The 17826-nt window shown below is 60.9% G+C and overlaps 1 protein-coding gene across 1 annotated transcript in view; it reads right to left on the reverse strand.

The window, feature by feature from the left end:
- TRIM28 (tripartite motif containing 28) overlaps positions 1 to 16921 on the reverse strand; it is a 32153-nt gene extending 15232 nt beyond the window's left edge. The window contains exons 1-12 of the mRNA XM_050340760.1: positions 16682 to 16921; positions 16459 to 16568; positions 16247 to 16379; positions 13474 to 13517; positions 12562 to 12692; positions 11220 to 11349; positions 8280 to 9017; positions 5219 to 5286; positions 3795 to 3843; positions 2898 to 2927; positions 1075 to 1189; positions 773 to 852 (exon numbers count right to left, since the gene is read on the reverse strand). Coding sequence (XP_050196717.1) covers positions 773 to 852; positions 1075 to 1189; positions 2898 to 2927; positions 3795 to 3843; positions 5219 to 5286; positions 8280 to 9017; positions 11220 to 11349; positions 12562 to 12692; positions 13474 to 13517; positions 16247 to 16379; positions 16459 to 16568; positions 16682 to 16901 — 1848 coding nt within the window. The 5' untranslated portion in view covers positions 16902 to 16921. The remainder of the gene's footprint in view (positions 1 to 772; positions 853 to 1074; positions 1190 to 2897; positions 2928 to 3794; positions 3844 to 5218; positions 5287 to 8279; positions 9018 to 11219; positions 11350 to 12561; positions 12693 to 13473; positions 13518 to 16246; positions 16380 to 16458; positions 16569 to 16681) is intronic.
- Positions 16922 to 17826: the final 905 nt, after the last annotated feature.

Genomic DNA, 17826 nt, shown 5'->3' on the forward strand with positions numbered 1-17826 from the left:
CTGTCCCCTCACATCCCCTGTGCCCCTATATCCCCCAAATCCTCCTGTGCCCCAATATCCCCTGTGCCCCATGTCCCCTGTGCCCCCATATCCCCTGTGCCCCCATATCCCATATCCCCTGTGCCCCTCATATCCCCATGTGCCATATCCCCCATGTCCTCTGTGCCCCCATATCCCCCGTGCCCCCATATCTCCTATGCCCCACATCCCTCTGTCCCCCCATAACCCTGTGCCCCCATGTCCCCTGTGCCTTCATGTCCCCATATCCCCCTCACATCCTCCTGTCCCCCAAACCCCCTGTCCCTCCATATCTCTGTGCCCCATATCCCCTGTGCCCCCATATCCCCCTGTGCCTCCCATATGTCCCCCCATGTCCCCATATCCCCCTGTGCCCCCAAACACCCCTGTGCCTCAAACCCCCTGTCCCCCCAAACCCCTGTCCCCCAAACACCCCCTGTCCCCCCCAAACCCCTCTGTCCCCCAAACCCCCTGTCCCCCAAACCCCAAACCCCCAATATCCTCACCCAGCTCGGGGTCTCCGCTGTCGCTCCAGATGGGGGGGACAGCTCAGGACACTCAAGCCCTCGACGCGGGGAAACTGAGGCAGGAGGGGGGCCCAAGCCCCCGCATCAGGGGGACCCCAGGGGTCTCCTGGGCTTGGCCCCCAGCCCGTTTGGGGGCTGCGGGCAAGCCCGGGGTCACCTGCCCGTTTGGGGGATGGGAGGTTATTTGAGGGAGGAAGCAGAAACCCCTAAGACCCCCCACTAAATACCTGTGTGTTTGGGGGTCTCGGTGTCTCATGGCTGGGGGGCTCCCAGAAGCAGGGGAGGGGCCACTCCGAGATGATGGTGCCTGTGGGGGAGGGAGGAGGACATCACTGGGGGGGTGGGACCAAAAACCCCTTGACCCCCAGGTCCCTCATCACCTCCCCCAAACCCCTCCTGTCCCCCCCTCAACCTGATACCCAAAAAAAAAGGCAGATAAAAAAATTACAAAATATGGAGGTAAGGGGGGTTTTTATGGGTTTACAATAAAAATATTTTGAATTTTAACCCTTCCTATTCCAACCCCCACCGAAGTTCTCGGCGCTCCTGGTCCAGGCGGGGAGGTCCCACTGGAATTTCAGCTCCCACAGCCGCTCCTCGGGCTCCACGGGGACCAGGAGGCTGCGCTGGATCTGGGAGTGGATCTGGAGGGGAGGGGGGGACAAAGGACACACACAAAGGTCACACAAAGGTCACAGGGATGGGGGTGACGAGGCAGGGACACCCTGGGGACTCCAGGGATGGATTTGAGGGGGTTCAGGGGGACTCCAGGGATGGATTTGAGGGGTTCAGGGGTCCTGAGGATGGATTTGAGGGGGTTCAGGGGTCCTGGATGGGAGTTTGGGGTCTCAGCCTCACCAGGTTGTAGGAGAGCAGCAGGGATGGGGGTGACGAGGCAGGGACACCCTGGGGACTCCAGGAATGGATTTGAGGGGTTCAGGGGGTCCTGGGAGTGGCTTTGAGGGGTTCAGGGGACTCAGGGGATGGATTTGAGGGGTTCAGGGGGTCTGTAGAGTGGGTTTAGGGGGTCTCAGGGGGTCTGTAGGTGGTTTTGGGGTCTCAGCCTCACCAGGTTGTAGGAGAGCAGCAGGGATGGGGTGATGAGGCAGGGACACTCTGGGGACTCGAGGGATGGATTTGAGGGGGTTCAGGGGGTCCTGGAGGTGGATTTGAGGGGGTTCAGGGGGTCCTGGATGCAGGTTTGGGGGTCTGAGCCTCACCAGGTTGTAGGAGAGCAGCAGGGATGGGGGTGACGAGGCAGGGACACCCTGGGGACTCCAGGGATGGATTTGAGGGGGTTCAGGGGGTCCTGGATGGGGTTTTGGGGGTCTCAGCCTCACCAGGTTGTAGGAGAGCAGCAGGGATGGGGGTGACGAGGCAGGGACACCCTGGGGACTCGAGGGGTGGATTTGAGGGGGTTCAGGGGGACTCCAGGGATGGATTTGAGGGGGTTCAGGGGGTCCTGGAGGTGGATTTGAGGGGTTTCAGGGGGTCTGTAGGATGGGTTTGGGGGTCTCAGCCTCACCAGGTTGTAGGAGAGCAGCAGGGATGGGGGTGATGAGGCAGGGACACCCTGGGGACTCAGGGGGATGGATTTGAGGGGGTTCAGGGGGTCCTGGGGATGGATTTGAGGGGGTTCAGGTGGTCCTGGATGGGGTTTTGGGGGTCTCAGCCTCACCAGGTTGTAGGAGAGCAGCAGGGATGGGGGTGATGAGGCAGGGACACCCTGGGGACAGGGGGTGGATTGAGGGGTTCAGAGGGACTCGAGGGCTGGATTTGAGGGGTTCAGGGGACTCGAGGGATGGATTTGAGGGGGTTCAGGGGTCCTGGATGGGGTTTTGGGGGTCTCAGCCTCACCAGGTTGTAGGAGAGCAGCAGGGATGGGGGTGACGAGGCAGGGACACCCTGGGGACTCAGGGATGGATTTGAGGGGTTCAGGGGGACTCAGGGATGGATTTGAGGGGTTCAGGGGTCTGTAGGTGGGTTTTGGGGGTCTCAGCCTCACCAGGTTGTAGGAGAGCAGCAGGGATGGGGGTGATGAGGCAGGGACACCCTGGGGACGGGGGTGGATTGAGGGGTTCAGGGGGACTCAGGGATGGATTTGAGGGGTTCAGGGGTCCTGGGAGTGGCTTTGAGGCTCAGGGGACCCTGGGAGGGGTTTGAGGTGTTCAGGGGACTCGAGGATGGATTTGAGGGGTTCAGGGGTCTGGGGGCAGCTTTGAGGGAGTTCGGGGGTGGATTTGAGGGGGTTCAGGGGGACTCGAGGATGGATTTGAGGGGTTCAGGGGACTTCAGGGATGGATTTGAGGGGTTCAGGGGGTCCTGGACAGGGTTTTGGGGTCTGAGCCTCACCAGGTTGTAGGAGAGCAGCAGGGATGTGGCAGGACACACAAAGGTCACAGGGATGGTGACGAGGCAGGGACACCTGGGGACTCAGGGATGGATTGAGGGGTTCAGGGGACTCAGGGATGGATTTGAGGGTTTCAGGGGACTCGAGGGATGGATTTGAGGGGGTTCAGGGGACTCGAGGGGTGGATTTGAGGGGTTCAGGGGACTCAAGGGATGGATTTGAGGGGGTTCAGGGGTCCTGGGGTGGATTTGAGGGGTTCAGGGGTCCTGGATGGGGTTTGGGGGTCTCAGCCTCACCAGGTTGTAGGAGAGCAGCAGGGATGGGGGTGACGAGGCAGGGACACCCTGGGGACAGGGGGGGATGGATTTGAGGGGGTTCAGGGGGTCTGTAGGTGGATTTTGGGGGTCTCAGCCTCACCAGGTTGTAGGAGAGCAGCAGGGATGGGGGTGACGAGGCAGGGACACCCTGGGGACTCCAGGGATGGATTTGAGGGGGTTCAGGGGGTCCTGGAGGTGGATTTGAGGGGGTTCAGGGGGTCTGTAGGTAGATTTCGGGGGTCTCAGCCTCACCAGGTTGTAGGAGAGCAGCAGGGATGGGGGTGACGAGGCAGGGACACCCTGGGGACTCCAGGGATGGATTTGAGGGGTTCAGGGGACTCGAGGGATGGATTTGAGGGGTTCAGGGGTCTGTAGGTGGGTTTGGGGGGTCTCAGGGGGTCTGTAGGTGGGTTTTGGGGGTCTCAGCCTCACCAGGTTGTAGGAGAGCAGCAGGGATGGGGGTGACGAGGCAGGGACACCCTGGGGACTCCAGGGATGGATTTGAGGGGTTCAGGGGTCTGTAGGTGGGTTTTGGGGGTCTCAGCCTCACCAGGTTGTAGGAGAGCAGCAGGGATGTGACAAAGGACACACACAAAGGTCACAGGGATGGGGGTGACGAGGCAGGGACACCCTGGGGACGAGGGGATGGATTTGAGGGGTTCAGGGGGTCCTGGGGATGGATTTGAGGGGGTTCAGGGGACTCAGGGATGGTTGAGGGGTTCAGGGGGACTCGAGGGGTGGATTTGAGGGGTTTCAGGGGGTCTGTAGGTGGGTTTTGGGGGTCTCAGCCTCACCAGGTTGTAGGAGAGCAGCAGGGATGGGGGTGACGAGGCAGGGACACCCTGGGGACAGGGAGGGATGGATTTGAGGGGGTTCAGGGGGACTCCAGGGATGGATTTGAGGGGGTTCAGGGGGTCCTGGGGATGGATTTGAGGGGGTTCAGGGGGACTCCAGGGATGGATTTGAGGGGTTCAGGGGACTCAGGGATGGATTTGAGGGGTTCAGGGGACTCGAGGGATGGATTTGAGGGGTTCAGGGGTCCTGGGGATGGATTTGAGGGGGTTCAGGGGGTCTGTAGGTGGGTTTTGGGGGTCTCAGCCTCACCAGGTTGTAGGAGAGCAGCAGGGATGGGGGTGACGAGGCAGGGACACCCTGGGGACTCCAGGGATGGATTTGAGGGGGTTCAGGGGGTCCTGGGGATGGATTTGAGGGGGTTCAGGGGGTCCTGGGGATGGATTTGAGGGGTTTCAGGGGGTCCTGGATGGGGTTTTGGGGGTCTCAGCCTCACCAGGTTGTAGGAGATCAGCAGGGATGTGGGTGACGAGGCAGGGACACCCTGGGGACTCCAGGGATGGATTTGAGGGGTTCAGGGGGACTCCAGGGATGGATTTGAGGGGGTTCAGGGGTCCTGGGGGCAGGTTTGAGGCTCGGGGGGGTGGTCCTGGACGGGGTTTTGGGGGTCTCAGCCTCACCAGGTTGTAGGAGAGCAGCAGGGATGGGGGTGACGAGGCAGGGACACCCTGGGGACTCGAGGGATGGATTTGAGGGGGTTCAGGGGTCCTGGGGATGGATTTGAGGGGTTCAGGGGTCTGGGGGCGGCTTTGAGGGTCTCAGCCTCACCAGGTTGTAGGAGAGCAGCAGGGATGGGGGTGACGAGGCAGGGACACCCTGGGGAATCCAGGGATGGATTTGAGGGGGTTCAGGGGGACTCCAGGGATGGATTTGAGGGGTTTCAGGGGGTCTGTAGGTGGATTTTGGGGGGGTCTCAGCCTCACCAGGTTGTAGGAGAGCAGCAGGGATGGGGGTGACGAGGCAGGGACACCCTGGGGACTCCAGGGATGGATTTGAGGGGTTCAGGGGGACTCGAGGGATGGATTTGAGGGGGTTCAGGGGGTCTGTAGGTGGACTTTGGGGGTCTCAGCCTCACCAGGTTGTAGGAGAGCAGCAAGGATGTGACAGAGACACACACAAAGGTCACAGGGATGGGGGTGACGAGGCAGGGACACCTGGGGACTCCAGGGATGGATTTCAGGGGTTCAGGGGATCCAGGGCTGGATTTGAGGGGTTCAGGGGTCTGGGGGTGGGTTTGGGGGTCTCAGCCTCACCAGGTTGTAGGAGAGCAGCAGGGATGGGGGTGACGAGGCAGGGACACCCTGGGGACTCCAGGGATGGATTTGAGGGGTTCAGGGTCCTGGGGATGGATTTGAGGGGTCTCAGCCTCACCAGGTTGTAGGAGCAGCAGGGATGTGGCAGGACACACAAAGGTCACAGGGATGGGGGTGACGAGGCAGGGACACCCTGGGGACAGGGGATGGATTTGAGGGGGTTCAGGGGTCCTGAGGGTGGATTGAGGGGGTTCAGGGGTCTGTAGGTGGGCTTTGGGGTCTGAGCCTCACCAGGTTGTAGGAGGCAGCAGGGATGGGGGTGACGAGTCAGGGACACCCTGGGAATCCAGGGATGGATTGAGGGGGTTCAGGGGACTCCAGGGCTGGATTTGAGGGGTTCAGGGGTCCTGGATGGGTTTTGGGGGTCTCAACCTCACCAGGTTGTAGGAGAGCAGCAGGGATGGGGGTGACGAGAGCAGGGACACCCTGGGGACTCGAAGGATGGATTTGAGGGGTTTCAGGGGGTCCTGGAGGTGGATTTGGGGGTTCAGGGGTCTGTAGGTGGGTTTGGGGGTTCAGGGGTCTGGGGGTGGGCTTTGGGGGGTTCAGGGGTCTGGGGGGTGGGTTTGGGGGTCTCAGCCTCACCAGGTTGTAGGAGAGCAGCAGGGATGTGACAAAGGACACACACAAAGGTCACAGGGATGGGGGTGACGAGGCAGGGACACCCTGGGGACGGGGGGGGATGGATTTGAGGGGGTTCAGGGGGTCCTGGGGATGGATTTGAGGGGTTCAGGGGACTCCATGGATGGATTTGAGGGGTTTCAGGGGGTCTGTAGGTGGGTTTTGGGGGTCTGAGCCTCACCAGGTTGTAGGAGAGCAGCAGGGATGGGGGTGACGAGGCAGGGACACCCTGGGGACAAGGGAGTGGGTTTGAGGGGGTTCAGGGGTCTGTAGGTGGATTTTGGGGTCTCAGCCTCACCAGGTTGTAGGAGAGCAGCAGGGATGTGGCAGGACACACACAAGGTCACAGGGATGGGGATGACGAGGCAGGGACACCCTGGGGACTCAGGGGATGGATTGAGGGGTTCAGGGGTCCTGGAGGTGGATTTGAGGGATTCAGGGGTCTGGGGAGCTTTGGGGGTCTCAGCCTCACCAGGTTGTAGAGAGCAGCAGGGATGGGAGTGACGAGGCAGGGACACCCTGGGGACTCAGAGGATGGATTTGAGGGGTTCAGGGGTCCTGGGATGGATTTGAGGGGTTCAGGGGACTCGAGGATGGATTTGAGGGGTTCAGGGGGTCTGTGGTGGGGTCTGAGCCTCACCAGGAGAGATCAGCAGGGATGGGGTGACGAGGCAGGGACACCCTGGGGACTCCAGGGATGGATTTGAGGGGGTTCAGGGGGACTCCAGGGATGGATTTGAGGGGGTTCAGGGGGTCTGTAGGTGGGTTTTGGGGGTCTGAGCCTCACCAGGTTGTAGGAGAGCAGCAGGGATGGGGGTGACGAGGCAGGGACACCCTGGGGACTCGAGGGATGGATTTGAGGGGGTTCAGGGGACTCGAGGGATGGATTTGAGGTTCAGGGGTCTGTGGGTGGGTTTTGGGGTCTCAGCCTCACCAGGTTGTAGGAGAGCAGCAGGATGGGAGTGACGAGCAGGGACACCCTGGCCTGGACTCACGGATGGCCGTGACGGGGGTTCAGGTGGTGCTTCGAGCAGGCTCCGCAGCGCCCTGCGGCTGCCGGTTCAGCTCCGGGTGCCACGCCTCGGTCACCGGTCTGGGGGGGCATTGGGGGACTGGAGAGGACACTGGGGTACAGGAGGGGACAAGGATGGGACATTGAGGACAGCAGGGGTCATTGGGGACATTGGGTGACATGGAAGGGACATGGAGGGGATCATTGGGGGGTCATGGAGGGTCACTGAGGATCATCGGGGAGCAGCAGGGGACATGGAGGGAACACTGAGGGACATGGGGGACACGCAGGAGGACATCGGGGGATGGGACTCTGGGGACAGGAGCAGGGACATTGGGGTACATGGAGGGACATTGGGGACAGCAGGTGGGTCATTGGGGGTCATGGAGGCGGACATTGGGGACATGGAGGGCAGCAGGGCAGGGGACAGCAGGGGACACTGGCAGGGCTTGGAGAGCACAGGACATGGACGAGGACATCGGGGTAGCTTTGGGGACATCAGGGGACAGGAGGGGACAGGGACAGCGGGGGACATGGTGGGACAGGAGGGGACAGGATGGGGACATGGAGGGGACAGGAGGGGACAGGGAGGGGACAGGAGGGGGACAGGAGGACAGGAGGGGACAGGAGGGACAGGAGGGACAGGGAGGGACAGGAGGGGACAGGGAGGGACAGGAGGGGACAGGAGGGGACAGGACAGGGGGACAGAGGAGGGACAGGAGGGGACAGGAGGGGACAGGAGGGGACATGGAGGGACAGGGAGGGGACAGGAGGGGACAGGAGGGGACAGGAGGGGACATGGAGGGGACATTGGGGACAGGAGGGGACATTGGGGACATGGAGGGGACAGGAGGGGACAGGGAGGGGACAGGAGGGGACATGGAGGGGACAGGAGGGACATGGAGGGACAGGAGGGACAGGAGGGGACAGGAGGGGACAGGAGGGGACATTGGGGACAGGAGGGGACAGAAGGGGACAGAGGGGACAGGGAGGGGACAGGGAGGGGACAGGAGGGGACAGGGGAGGGGACAGGAGGGACAGGAGGGGACACAGAGGGACAGGGAGGGGACATGGGAGGGGACAGGAGGGGACAGGAGGGGACAGTGGGGACATTGGGACAGGAGGGGACAGGAGGGACAGGAGGGACATTGGGGACAGGAGGGGACAGAAGGGGACATTGGGGACAGGAGGGGACAGGAGGGGACAGAGAAGGGACAGGAGGGGACAGGACAGGGAAGGGGACAGGAGGGGACAGCAGTGCCACCTGACCTGTGCCTCCCCGAGCAGGACCTTGCCGCGCTTGTTGAGCTCCCTCATGACCTGCAGGATGGCCATCTTCACCTCCACCTGCAGCCGCTGCTGCGCCTCCGAGCCGCGCCGCTGCCTGGGACAGCGGGAATAACGGGAATGATGGGAATGCTGGGAATGCTGGGGAGGGGGAGACAGCCCCTGGAGCTGCCTGGGAACAACTGGAATAACGGGAATGATGGGGATGATGGGGATGCTGGGAATGCTGGGAATGCTGGGAATGCTGGGGATGCTGGGAATGCTGGGAATGCTGGGGACACCCCCCGGAGCTGCCTGGGAACAATGGGAATAATGGGAATGCTGGGAATGCTGGGGATGCTGGGGACAGCCCCCAGAGTGCCTGGGACAACGGGAATACCGGGAATGCTGGGAATGCTGGGAATGCTGGGGATGCTGGGGATGCTGGGGATGCTGGGGACACTCCCTGGAGTGCCTGGGAACAACGGGAATAATGGGAATGCTGGGAATGCTGGGAATGCTGGGGACACCCCCCGGAGCTGCCTGGGAACAACGGGAATAATGGGAATGATGGGAATGCTGGGGATGCTGGGAATGCTGGGAATGCTGGGAATGCTGGGAATGCTGGGAATGCTGGGGAGGGGGAGACAGCCCCTGGAACTGCCTGGGAACAACGGGAATAACGGGAATGATGGGGATGCTGGGAATGCTGGGGAATGCTGGGGACAGCCCCTGGAACTGCTTGGGAACAACGGGAATAACGGGAATGCTGGGAATGCTGGGAATGCTGGGAATGCTGGGGACACCCTCTGGAGCTGCCTGGGAACAATGGGAATAATGGGAATGCTGGGAATGCTGGGAATGCTGGGAATGCTGGGAATGCTGGGAATGCCGGGGACAGCCCCTGGAGCTGCCTGGGAACAACGGGAATGCTGGGGATGCTGGGAATGCTGGGGACAGCCCCTGGAGCTGCCTGGAACTGCTGGGAATAACGGGAATGGGAACTGGGAATGCTGGGAATGCTGGGAATGCTGGGGACACTCCCTGGAGCTGCCTGGGAACAATGGGAATAATGGGAATGCTGGGAATGCTGGGAATGCTGGGGATGCTGGGGACAGCCCCTGGAGCTGCCTGGGAACAACGGGAATGCTGGGAATGCTGGGGACAGCCCTGGCTGCCTGGGAACACTGGGAATGCTGGGAATGCTGGGAATGCTGGGGACAGCTGCCCTGGAGTGCCTGGGAACAACAGGAATGATGGGAATGCTGGGGATGCTGGGGACAGCCCCTGGAGCTGGGAATGCTGGGGACAGCCCCTGGAACTGCCTGGGAACAATGGGAATACGGGAATAATGGGAATGCTGGGAATGCTGGGAATGCTGGGGACAGCCCCTGGAGTGCCTGGGAACAACGGGAATACGGGAATGCTGGGAATGCTGGGAATGCTGGGAGCTGGAGACAGCCCCTGGAGCTGCCTGGGAACAACTGGGAATGCTGGGAATGCTGGGGACAGCCCTGAGTGCCTGGGAACAGACTGGGAATGCTGGGGACAGCCCCTGGAGCTGGGAATGCTGGGGACACCCCCTGGAGCTGCCTGGGAACAACGGGAATAATGGGAATGCTGGGAATGGGGGACAGCCCCTGGAGTGCCTGGGAACAATGGGAATACTGGGAATGCTGGGGACAGCCCCTGGAGTGCCTGGGAACAACTGGAATAACGGGAATGCTGGGAATGCTGGGAATGCTGGGGATGCTGGGAATGCTGGGGACACCCTCTGGAGCTGCCTGGGAACAACGGGAATACTGGGAATGCTGGGAATGCTGGGAGACAGCCCCTGGAGCTGCCTGGGAACAACGGGAATAATGGGAATGCTGGGAATGCTGGGGACAGCCCCTGGAGCTGCCTGGGAACTGACTGGGAATACGGGAATGCGGGAATGCTGGGAATGCTGGGAATGCTGGGAATGCTGGGGACAGCCCCTGGAGCTGCCTGGGAACAACGGGAATAACGGGAATGCTGGGAATGCTGGGAATGCTGGGAATGCTGGGGATGATGGGGACACCCCCCGGAGCTGCCTGGGAACAACGGGAATAACGGGAATGCTGGGGATGCTGGGAATGCTGGGAATGCTGGGGATGCTGGGGAGGGGGAGACAGCCCCTGGAGCTGCCTGGGACAGCGGGAATAACGGGAATAACGGGAATGATGGGAATGCTGGGAATGCTGGGAATGCTGGGAATGCTGGGAATGCTGGGGACAGCCCCTGGAGCTGCCTGGGAACAACGGGAATAACGGGAATGCTGGGGATGATGGGGAGGGGGAGACAGCCCCTGGAGCTGCCTGGGAACAACGGGAATAACGGGGATGCTGGGGACAGCCCCTGGAGCTGCCTGGGAACAACTGGAATACTGGGAATGCTGGGAATGCTGGGGACAGCCCCTGGAGCTGGGAATGCTGGGGACAGCCCCTGGAGCTGCCTGGTAACAATGGGAATAACGGGAATGGGGACACAGGGGCCAAGGAGGGGACAGGGAGGACAGGAGGGACAGGAGGGGACACAGGAGGACACAGGAGGGACAGGAGGGACACAGGAGGGACAGGGAGGGACAGGAGGACAGGGAGGGACAGGAGGGACAGGAGGACACAGGAGGGACAGGGAGGGGACAGGAGGGACACAGGAGGGACAGGAGGGGACAGGAGGGGACACAGGAGGGACAGGGAAGGGACAGGAGGGACAGGGAGGGACAGGGGAGGGACAGGAGGGACACAGGAGGACAGGAGGACACAGGAGGGGACACAGGAGGACAGGGACAGGGACACGGGAGGGGACAGGGAGGGGACAAGGAGGGGACAGGGAGGGGACACAGGGAGGGGACACAGGGACAGGGAGGGGACATTGGGGACAGGAGGGGACACAGGGGACAGGAGGGGACACAGGGGACACAGGGGACACGCACAGGCCTCGCAGGTGGCGCTGGCAGCGCTGCAGCAGCGAGAGTTTGGTGCCCAAGCACCGGGACAGATCCAGCAGCAGAGCCTGCTCCGTCGGGACCGCCTCGGGAACGCTCCGGGAACTGGGAATGAGAACAGGAATCGGCAGGGAAATGGGGGGGAATGACAGGGAAAAGGGAGAGGAAGGGGGGAAAAAAAGGGATAAATGGGGAAAAGGGGAAAAGGGGGAAATGAAAAAGGGGGAAAAAGGAGGAGAAAAGGGGGAAAAAAAGGAGGGAAACGGGGGAATGACAGGACAGGGAAAAGGGAGAGAAAGGGGGAAAAAGGAGAAATAGGGAAAAGGGGAAAAGGGGGAAGGAAGTAAAGGGGGAAAAGGGGGAAGAAAGGGAAAAGATGGGAAAAAAGGGGGAAAAGGGGGAAGGGGGAAAAAGGGCAGGGGAAAAGGGGGGAAAAGGGGAGAAATGGGAAAAGGAAAAGGGGAAAGGAAAAATGGGAGGAAAAAGGGGGAAAAGTGGGAAAAGGGAGGAAAAAGGTGGAGAGAGAAAAAGGGGGAAAAGAGAAAACGGAAAGAGAAAAGGAAAGGAAAAGGAGGTAAAAGGGGAGAAAAGGAGGAAAAAGGAGGAAAAGGGGGAAAAGAAGGAGGAAAGAAGGAGGAAAAGAAGGGGAGAAAAGAAGGATGGGAAAAGAAGGGGAAAAGGGGGAAAAAGGGGGAAAAGGGGGAAAAAGGGGGAAAAGGGGAAAAGGGGGAAAAGTGGGGTACAAGGGAAAAGGGGGAAAAAGGGGGAAAAGGGGGAAAAAGGGGGAAGAAAAGGGGGAAAAGGGGGAAAAGGTGGGAAAAAGGGGGAAAAGGGAGGAAAAGCAGGAAGAAAGGGGAGAAGGAAAAGGGGGAGAAAAGGGGGGGAGAAAAAAAGGAGGAGGAAAAAAGGGGAAAATTGTAAAAAGGTGTAAGCATAAAATAAAAAAGAAAAATAAAAACAGGAGAAGGAAGAGAAAAAATGAGAGAAAAAAGAAACAAAACCAAAAACCTGGTTAAGTTTCTCATCAGCTCAACAAGCGTTCGTTACCTGCCCCACTAACGAGCTGTGCTTACTAAACTAAAATTCAATTAATGACAATAATCAACCTGCAAACTTTTTCTAGCTCTTCTTCACCAAATAATTAACGTAACTAATTAATTAATCCCCCTTCCAGGTGCACTTTTAGTCCAATAACTCCAATTTGCAGCCCCTCTTTGCCCCCGATCCCCGTTTATCCCGGGCTGAGGAGCGGGACGATGGCTCCCCACGCTAATTAACGTGCTTAATTAATATGCAAATGAGCGCTAACGAACTCACCGGTGGCCCTGGTGGGCGCTGAGCTGGCACAGGCGGCACATGAGGGTGGCACAGGTGGAGCAGAAGTGATCCCGGGGCTCCTCGGGGTGCTCCGGGCACGGCCCCAGAGACGGAGCGGGACAGGAGCGGGACTAGGGCGGGCTAAGCCTAGGCGACTGGACTGGGATGGACTGGGAGGGACTGGGACGGGACTGGGATGGATGGGGATGGACTGGGATGGACTGGGATGGACTGGGATAGGACTGGGATGGACTGGGACGGGACTGGGAGGGACTGGGACGGGACTGGGATGGACTGGGATGGACTGGGATGGATGGGGATAGGACTGGGATAGGACTGGGATAGGACTGGGATGGACTGGGATAGGACTGGGATGGACTGGGATGGACTGGGATAGGACTGGGATGGATGGGGATGGACTGGGATGGACTGGGATGGACTGGGACGGACTGGGATGGGTGGGGATGGATTGGGGATAGGACTGGGATGGACTGGGACGGACTGGGATGGACTGCGACGGGACTGGGATGGGACTGGGATAGGACTGGGATGGACTGGGATGGAGCTAAGATAGAACTGAGCCTGCGGGAACGGACTGGGATGGACTGGGATGGACTGGGACGGGACTGGGATGGACTGGGATGGACTAAAATAGGACTGGGATGGACTGGGACGGGACTGGGATGGAGCTAAGATAGAACTGAGCCTGTGGGAACCGACTGGGATGGACTGGGATGGATGGGGATGGACTGGGATGGACTGGGACGGGACTGGGATGGACTGGGATGGACTGGGATGGACTGGGATGGACTGGGATAGGACTGGGATAGGACTGGGACGGGACTGGGATGGAGCTAAGATAGAACTGAGCCTGCGGGAACCCACTGGGATGGACTGGGACGGGACTGGGATGGATGGGGATGGACTGGGACAGGACTGGGATGGATGGGGATGGACTGGGATGGATGGGGATGGACTGGGATAGGACTGGGATGGACTGGGATAGGACTGGGATGGAGCTAAGATAGAACTGAGCCTGCGGGAACCCACTGGGATGGACTGGGATGGATGGGGACGGACTGGGATGGACTGGGATAGGACTGGGACAGGACTGGGACGGGACTGGGATGGACTGGGACAGGACTGGGATGGACTGGGATGGATGGGAACGGACTGGGATGGAGCTAAGATAGAACTGAGCCTGTGGGAACCGACTGGGATGGACTGGGATGGACTGGGATACGACTGGGATGGACTGGGATGGACTGGGATGGACTGGGATGGAGCTGGGATGGAGCTGAGATAGGACTGAGCCTGTGGGAATGGACTGGGATAGGACTGGGATGGACTGGGATAGACTGGGACAGGACTGAGATAGGACTGGGATAGGACAGAGATGGACTGGGATAGGACTGGGATGGACTGGGATGGACTGGGATAGGACTGGGATGGATGGGGATGGACTGGGATAGGACTGGGATGGACTGGGATGGACTGGGATGGAGCTGAGATAGGACTGGGATGGATGGGGATGGACTGGGATGGATGGGGATAGGACTGGGATGGGATGGGGATGGACTGGGATAGGACTGGGATGGATGGGGATGGACTGAGGTAGGACTGGGATAGGATGGGGATGGACTGGGATGGACTGGGATGGGTGGGGATGGACTGGGATAGGACTGGGATGGACTGGGATAGGACTGGGATGGAGCTAAGATAGAACTGAGCCTGCGGGAACCGACTGGGATGGACTGGGATGGATGGGGATGGACTGGGACAGGACTGGGATGGATGGGGATGGACTGGGATGGATGGGGATGGACCACCGTGAATGGAACCAGGACAGCAGTGGGAACGGGAGTGGGAATGGTACTGGGAACGGCACCAGGATAGCACTGGGAACAGGAGTGGCACCAGGATAGCAGTGGGAATGGCACCAGGACAGCACTGGGAACAGGAATGGCACCAGGACAGCAGTGGGAACGACACCAGGACAGCAGTGGGAACGGGAATGGCACCAGGACAGCACCATGAATGGGAGTGGGAATGGCATCGTGAATGGCACCAGGACAGCAGTGGGAACAGGAGTGGGAATGGCACCAGGAACGGCACCAGGAACGGCACCAGGATAGCACCGGGAACGGCACCAGGACAGCAGTGGGAACAGGAATGGCACCAGGACAGCAGTGGGAACGGGAGTGGGAATGGCACCGGGAATGGCACCAGGAATGGGAGTGGGAATGGCACCATGAATGGCACCAGGACAGCACCGGGAACGGGAATGGCACCAGGATAGCACCGGGAATGGGAATGGGAATGGCACCATGAACGGCATGAGGATAGCACCAGGAACAGGAGTGGCACCAGGACAGCAGTGGGAACGGGAGTGGGAATGGCACCAGGAATGGCATGAGGATAGCACCAGGAATGGCACTGTGAATGGTACCAGGATAGCAGTGGGAACGGGAGTGGGAATGGCACAAGGATAGCACCGGGAACGGGAGTGGCACCAGGATAGCACTGGGAATGGAAATGGCACTGGGAATGGCACCAGGATAGCACCGGGAATGGGAATGGCACTGGGAATGGCACCAGGAATGGCACCAGGAATGGCACCTGGAATGGGAGTAGCAATGGCACCGGGATAGCACCGGGAACAGGAATGGCACCAGGACAGCAGTGGGAATGGGAGTGGGAATGACACCAGGATAGCACTGGGAATGGCACAAGGATAGCATTGGGAATGGGAGTGGCACCAGGATAGCACCAGGAATGGGAATGGCACCGGGATAGCACCAGGAACAGGAATGGCACCAGGATAGCACCAAGAATGGGAATGGCACCAGGATAGCACCAGGAACAGGAATGGCACCAGGATAGCACTGGGAATGGGAATGGCACCAGGACAGCATCGGGAACGGGACTGGCACCAGGAATGGCACCGGGAACAGGAGTGGCACCAGGAATGGGAATGGCACCGGGATAGCACCGGGAACAGGAATGGCACCAGGACAGCAGTGGGAATGGGAGTGGGAATGGCACCGGGAATGGCACCAGGACAGCAGTGGGAACAGGAGTGGGAATGGCACTGGGAATGGCACCAGGACAGCAGTGGGAACGGGAATGGCACCAGGACAGCAGTGGGAACAGGAGTGGGAATGGCACTGTCAATGGCACCAGGAAAACACTGGAAATGGGAATGGCACGAGGATAGCAGTGGGAGTGGGAATGGCACCAGGAATGGCACCGGGAACAGGAGTGGCACCAGGAATGGGAATGGCACCAGGACAGCACCGGGAACAGGAATGGCACCAGGACAGCAGTGGGAATGGGAATGGCACCAGGAATGGCACCGGGAATGGCACCAGGACAGCAATGGGAACAGGAATGGCACTGGGAATGGCACCAGGATAGCACCGGGAACGGGAGTGGGAATGGCACCAGGATATCACTGGGAACGGGAGTGGCACTGGGAACGGCACCGGGAATGGCACTGGGAATGGTACCAGGACAGCAGTGGGAACGGGAATGGCACCAGGACAGCAGTGGGAACAGCAATGGCACCAGGAATGGGAATGGCACCAGGACAGCACCGGGAACGGGAGCGATCCCCTGGGACGGGCGTCACGCAGAGCAGAGGCAGGACGGGACGGGGAGGGTGGGGAAGGTGCCAGCAGCTCACCGATGTCCCTGACGGAGTGGCCGCGGGTGTACCTGACCCTCAGGTGAGCCTGCACGCAGGTGTCGCACAGGGGCTCGCAGCAGTCGCTGCAGAACCTCGTGGCCGCCGCGTTGTCCTCGCAGCTGGTGCAGCTCTGCGGACAAGGGACGGGCTGGGCCACCAACACTCCTTTCCCCTTAATTAGCGCTAATTAACCACTAACGAGGCTCTACCTGAAAGGGCTCAGGCCCTGAGGCGGCTCCGGCCCCGCTGTCCTGCAGGAAAAAGTTGTCCAGGATGTCGCCCAGGGGACACTGATGGTGGCACACGGGGCACTCGAACACTGCGGGCACACAGAGGGGTCACCCTGAGCTCCTGGTGATCCCACCCACCCCAGCAGCGCCCCTTTTATACCCCCAGAGCCCCCTCCCCACACACACAAAGTGCCCCCCTCACCCGCTCCGTCCCCTCCGAGGCACGGCCCGCACACCGAGTGCAGGCAGGGCAGGAGCCGCGGCTCCCGCCGGGGGCTCAGGCGCTCCCGGCAGCGCCCGCAGTGATCCAGCAGGTCCAGGGGCCCCAAGGGTTCCTCCTCGGGGCCATTCCCGGCCGCTCCCGGGCCCGTCCCGGTCGTTCCCGGGTCCGTCCCGGCCGCCGCCGCCTCAGGCTCCGCCATGGCGGACCCCTCTCCCCCTCAGCCCCCTCACGCCTCCAACTCCCGCCCCCCCGCCCCGCCCCGGCCAATCAGCGCCCGCCCAGCCTGATGGACAAGGGCGGGGACCAACCGGGAGGGAGGGCGGGGAGGGATTGACGGGGCCAGAGGCCAATGGGAGAGGAGCAGGGCAGGGGGAGAAAGGGCGGGAAGGGAGAAGGGCCAATCAGCTGCGGGAACCGCCGCGGGGAGGGCGGGGATTGGGGAGATGGACGTGGCGCTCGGCCAATCGGAGCGCGGGCTCTGCAGGGAATGGGAGCGCGGCGGGATCGGGGAGGGACTGGGAATACTGACTGGGAATACTGGGAATACTGGGAGTACTGGGGGTCACTGGACAGTACTGGGGGTCACTGGACAGTGCTGGGGGTCACTGGACGGTACTGGGAGCACTGGGGGTTACTGGGCGGTACTGGGAGCGCTGGGGGTCACTGGACAGTACTGGGGGTCACTGGGAGCACTGGGGGTTACTGGGCAGTACTGGGAGCACTGGGAGCACTGGGGGTCACTGGAAGGCACTGGAGATCACTGAACAGTACTGGGAGCGCTGGGGATCACTGGGCGGTACTGGGGGTCACTGGGAGCACTGGGGGTCACTGGACAGTACTGGGAGCACTGGGGGTCACTGGACAGTACTGGGAGCACTGGGGGTCACTGGATGGTACTGGGAGCACTGGGGGTCACTGGATGGCACTGGGGGTCACTGGAGAGCACTGGGGGTCACTGGGAGCACTGGGGGTCACTGGACAGTACTGGGAGCACTGGGGGTCACTGGGCGGTACTGGGAGCACTGGGGGTCACTGGGAATACTGGGGGTCACTGGGCGGTACTGGGAGCACTGGGGGTCACTGGGAATACTGGGAGCACTGGGGGTCACTGGACAGTACTGGGA

This window comes from Myiozetetes cayanensis, unplaced genomic scaffold (assembly GCF_022539395.1).
Source record: "Myiozetetes cayanensis isolate MyiCay16 unplaced genomic scaffold, myiCay2020 scf99, whole genome shotgun sequence".
NCBI lineage: Eukaryota > Metazoa > Chordata > Aves > Passeriformes > Tyrannidae > Myiozetetes > Myiozetetes cayanensis.